The sequence below is a fragment of the Primulina huaijiensis genome, chromosome 3 (genome assembly GCF_012295235.1).
Source record: "Primulina huaijiensis isolate GDHJ02 chromosome 3, ASM1229523v2, whole genome shotgun sequence".
Lineage (NCBI taxonomy): Eukaryota > Viridiplantae > Streptophyta > Magnoliopsida > Lamiales > Gesneriaceae > Primulina > Primulina huaijiensis.
This window is the reverse complement of record NC_133308.1, coordinates 2,963,312-2,969,311: the sequence shown is the minus strand read 5'-3', so window position 1 is coordinate 2,969,311 and position 6,000 is coordinate 2,963,312. Positions and strand designations below refer to the sequence as shown.

The following is a 6,000-nucleotide window of genomic DNA, read 5'->3' as shown; positions in this document are numbered from 1 at the left end:
CTTTCAAAGTAAACATATTTTTATTATTTATTTTTTTCAAAGGATAAAAATAAGGATTATTTATCAACATAAGCATATGAACTCACAAAAAATTTGTGAATGCAATCATATTATTCACATAAGCATATAAGACACACCACGATTCATTACAAAATACTTAATGTCATCCCACGTCATTATAGACGTCATAATGAAATAGTTTATGCGTACCTCAATTGAACACGTAATTTACCACTGAAATTTCCAAAGGATTTTCTCAAGAATCCGATCTTGTGGCAAGTGATTCATTTCACATCAACTTCCATTTATTTTTTTTAATATTCATCAATTTAGTCTAAAGTCCAAAAATCCATAATTTAAGCTTTAATATTTCTAAAATTAATATACTACAATTTTATAGCATCTAAACATCTAATTATTAAACACAAAAATTCGAAAACCCAATTAAATAAAACTTAATTTTCGGAATTATTCTCAAATAAATTCTGAAATTTTATTAATACCTCCAATCAGCTCAGATATAGCAATTACAACCCACAATATAAAACATCAATTATAAAAACTCGAATGAACATAAATATCCACTTTTTGAAACCCTGGAGTCTAAAATTGGCTTCCGCAATTTGAAATTTAACTCAAGGCTTATAGACCGAGCTGTATGAAGCCTAGAACAAGTGTTGTCCAACGAATTCCGGTGAAAGCAAACAACGGTTTCCGACGGATTTTCCGGGAGTCGCGAGTTTTCCTAGCTGAAGGCGTATCAATGGAAAGCTGACGTCGGTGGCTTCCCAAATATGTATTTAATTTAATTTTTGGACAATCAAAGCAGCGCGAACAAAGCTTCGAAATTGGCTGAGACTTCTGAAGACAATCGCACTCTGGGAGAGGGAAGAAATTAGGGTAGATTTACTATTATTATTATTTTTATTATTTAACTTAATTAATCAAATGAGCTGGGCTTGGGAATCTGGGTGGGCTCTCACATCATGTGTGTTGATCATCCAGCTTGGTTCCCTCTGCCGGGTCATTGGCACTCCCAAGAAAGAAGCGTCATTCAACTCCGATAAATTGGTCATCCAATCCATCCAATTTACCAGGGTACACGACTTGTTAATATTGTGGAATATTTTATACATGTAAGAGAACACAAGAAAAGCATCGATCATACATATTTAGTGGAATTAATATTACGAAATACTAGCACAAGATTTTGTCAGAAATATATGATACATAAAATATTGATATCGTTATGTTGAGAAGATTTAAAATATCAATGCGAAATATTATCCTAATTAATGTGTCATTCAATTATACTCACTACCAAATTATTACCTTCCGATTTGTGCAAGAGATAAGATTGGACGGACAAAGTGATATATTAATATTATTCATAAAGAAATCCTTATAATGTTAATTTTTTTATCGTTAAATTTTAAAAAAAAAACAATTTTTCTTTCCCAATATATTTTTTTATCATAAACTACTTATTTTAATAAAAACAAAATATACAACAGTGAAGAACAAAACATGGAAGTTGACTTCAATAATTTTTAAATTTTAGTATTATGGGCACTTTATTTTTAATTTTCTGATTTTGTGAGGAGTTGCAAACAAGAGCCATAAATAAAATAATCAAAACTTCATCCCCCTCAAAATAAGATTACAGATTTATCAAATAATGAAATAAAGTCATGGTGACTTGTGTTTCATGACGATCGTTAGAATATCTTCTGCAATGGTAACCATAGAATAAAAATAGGCATCGACAGCTGTCAATGGAGACTTGCGTGCTGGTGGTTCGGTAAAAGTTTCCTCACAATTTCCCGGTCCACTTGCAGCAACAGTAAGCTGCCCATATGATTCGTCATAAGAATTCGACTCAAAAGCATCTATAGCATCTTGGAGACTTCCTATCGATGTATTGTATTCGATACTACATACGTGAAAGCATGATCTCACAAGTGGATCAGAGGCAGTTTTGTTCAATTTAGTGATAAGTTCTGAGATTTTGATCGACTTCACTAATGCAAGGTCCATCATAATAACAACAAGATCTTTCAAGTCGGCTTTGAGACCACGGGGATCGGATTTTAAGGAAGAAACACACAGACTATAATTATGTGTTTTCTCGCACACTTGTTGTATCAAAGCAACATTTTTGTTGCTAATTGTCATGGACATAACTTGGGTGAAAAAGAAGAGGATAATTAGGAAGACTTGTATGACAGGAGAATACATTTCTCTCTACTCGTATATATAATATATATATTTAGGTTATTTTCTTTTCTTTGATACATGTCAAAGTTTGTATTATGGAGTATTTTATATAAGTAAGAGGACATTTAAAACCCCAAATCTCGTGGAATAATACTACAAAGATCTTATATTAATCTATTACTACTATAAATATATGAGTTGAATTGTGAATTTACATATATATCTTTATCTTCATTAAATAATATTCATTAATACATGTGATCACTTTGTTTGTTTTGCTTTTTTTTATTAATTAATGGTATCTATATTAAATTGAAGAAAAATAAATTTAGCATCCATTTTTTGTGATGAAATTTGCAATCCATTTTTTAAAAAAACTTATATCTATAATGAAATTCACAATGATAACAATAATAAATATATGTTTTTTTTCCTAACTATTATTATTACGATTCAAAATATATGATTTTAAATTGTGGATTTATATCTATGTCATTATCTTCATTAAATAACATTCATTAATATTGAAATTAATCTATTATCTATTACTACTATAAATCTATTACTACTATAAATATATGAGTTGAATTGTGAATTTACATATATATCCTTATCTTCATTAAATAATATTCATTAATACATGTGATAACTTTGTTTGTTTTGCTTTTATTTATTAATTAATGGAATCTATATTAAATTGAAGAAAAATAAATTTAGCATCCATTTTTTGTGATGAAATTTGCAATCCATTTTTTAAAAAAACTTATATCTATAATGAAATTCAAAATGATAACAATAATAAATATATGTTTTTTTTTGTTTTTTCCTAACCATTATTATTACGATTCAAAATATATGATTTTAAATTGTAGATTTATATCTATGTCATTATCTTCATTAAATAACATTCATTAATACATGTGATCACTTTGTTTGTTTTGCTTTTATTTATTAATTAATGGAATCTATATTAAATCGAAGAAAAATAAATTTAGCATCCATTTTTTGTGATGAAATTTGCAATCCATTTTTTAAAAAAACTTATATCTATAATGAAATTCAAAATGATAATCTATTACTACTATAAATATATGAGTTGAATTGTGAATTTACATATATATCCTTATCTTCATTAAATAATATTCATTAATACATGTGATCACTTTGTTTGTTTTGCTTTTATTTATTAATTAATGAAATCTATATTAAATTGAAGAAAAATAAATTTAGCATCCATTTTTTGTGATGAAATTTGGAATCTATTTTTTAAAAAAACTTATATCTATAATGAAATTCAAAGTGATAACAATAATAAATATATGTTTTTTTTCCTAACTATTATTATTACGATTCAAAATATATGATTTTAAATTGTGGATTTATATCTATGTCATTATCTTCATTAAATAATCTATTACTACTATATTACTACTATAAATATATGAGTTGAATTGTGAATTTACATATATATCCTTATCTTCATTAAATAATATTCATTAATACATGTGATCACTTTGTTTGTTTTGCTTTTATTTATTAATTAATGGAATCTATATTAAATTGAAGAAAAATAAATTTAGCATCCATTTTTTGTGATGAAATTTGCAATCCATTTTTTTTAAAAAAACTTATATCTATAATGAAATTCAAAATGATAACAATAATAAATATATGTTTTTTTTGTTTTTTCCTAACTATTATTATTACGATTCAAAATATATAATTTTAAATTGTGGATTTATATATATGTCATTATCTTCATTAAATAACATTCATTAATATTGAAATTAAATTGAAGAAAAATAAAATTTAGCTTCCATTTTTTCTGATGAAATTTGCACTCTATTTTTTAAAAAAACTTATATCTTTAATGAAATTCACTAGGATAACAATAATAAATATATGTTTTTTGTTTGTTTTTTTCCTAGCTATTAATAACTTCTAAAATATATTGAAGAAAACTGAATTTTAGCTATCATTTTTAGAATGAAAAATTTAGTTATTATTTTTTAGAATAAAATTTAATTTATTTTCCACTTTTTGGAATAAAATTTGCACTCAATTTTTTAAAAAACATATATCTCTTTGATAAAATTTAAAATAATAGTAATAATAAATACATGTTTTGGTTTGTTCTCCAATCTGTTAGTGAATTCTAAAATAAATTGAAGAAAATAAAATTCAGTTATCACTTATTGGAATGAAGTTTACACTCTACGTTTTTTTTAAAAAAAAAAACTATATCTTTAATGAAATTTAAAATAAATAGAAGAATAATGAAATTTACGTTTAATTTTTTTAAAAAATAAACTATATTCTTATTTTAAAAATAATTATTTTTGTTTTATTTATCTCGTTTTTTGTTTGATTTGTGAACTCTATCTTTATTTTATAGGATGTCATTTTGTTTGATTTCAATTTTTTCAATAATTAGAAAATTTTAAAATAAATAGAATAAAAATGAATTTTACGTTTTTGTTCAAAATTTTATAGTTATCTAATTTTTTAGTAGGTATTATGTGAACTGGTATCATGATATATATCCCTGAGATAGGTTGATCTGGTCCATTTTCAGAGTGAACAACAATGTTTTTTCATGATTCGAATCGGATATGAGACATGTTTCACAAAATTGATTGGTGAAACAGTCTTATATGAGTTTTTGTGCCAATTTTTATTTTTAACTAGAGTAAATTACCATCCATGAATAACATAAATTGTGTGAATTTACATGTATGTCCTTATATTCATTAAATAGTATTAATAAATACATGTTGTTTTTGTTTTTTTTTCAGGTATTAATGATTTTTACAATAAATTAAATAAAAATGAAATTTTAATTTGGAATAATAAAATTTACAGGCCATTTTTTATATAAAAAATTATATCTTTAATGGAATTTAAAATAAGCGACACAATGTCAGCAATATGCACAAGAACTTTCTAAGAGTTCATCCATCTCAGTACTACTATCACTCATGCAAATTTAACCTAACAAAACTGAATGATAGTGAAAGATTAATCTTTTAGTTCAAACATTTCTTGATCTTCATATTTTTTCCTAGCTATTATTATTACGACTCTAAATATATGATTTTAAATTGTGAATTTACATCTATGTCCTTATCTTCATTAAATAATATTCATTAATACATGTTACTTTATTTGTATTTTCATCTATTAATTAAAAAAATCTAAATTAAATTGAAGAAAAATAAAATTTAGTCTCATTTTTTTTAATGAAATTTGTACTCTATTTTTTAAAAAAACTTATATCTTTAATGAAATTCACAATGATAATAATAATAAATATATGTTTATTGTTTGTTTTTTCCTAGCTATTAATGAATTCTAAAATAAATTGCAGAAAACTGAATTTTAGCTGTCATTTTTTAAAATAAAATTTAAATTTATTTTGCACTTTTTGGAATAAAATTTGCACTCATTTTTTTAAAAAAATATATATCTCTTTAATAAAATTTAAAATAATAATAATAATAAATACATGCATGTTTTGGTTTGTTCTCTCATCTATTAGTGAATTCTAAAATAAATTGAATAAAAATAAAATTCAGTTACCACTTATTGGAATGAAATTTACACTCTATAATTTTTTATAAAAAAACTATATCTTTAATGAAATTTAAAATAAAAATAATAATAATGAAATTTACGTTCAATTTTTTTAAAAATGAACTATATTCTTATTTTAAAAATAATTATATTTGTTTTATTTATCTCTTTTTTTGTTTGATTTGTGAACTCTATCTTTATTTTTTAGGA

At 23.8% G+C, this 6,000-nt stretch overlaps 1 protein-coding gene across 1 annotated transcript; it reads right to left on the bottom strand.

The window, feature by feature from the left end:
* Window positions 1–1,689: 1,689 nt before the first annotated feature.
* Window positions 1,690–2,175, bottom strand: LOC140974654 (pectinesterase inhibitor-like). Its single transcript, XM_073438202.1, has one exon. The coding sequence runs from the start codon at window positions 2,173–2,175 to the stop codon at window positions 1,690–1,692; it is 486 nt and encodes a 161-aa protein (XP_073294303.1).
* Between the last annotated feature and the right edge of the window lie 3,825 nt (window positions 2,176–6,000).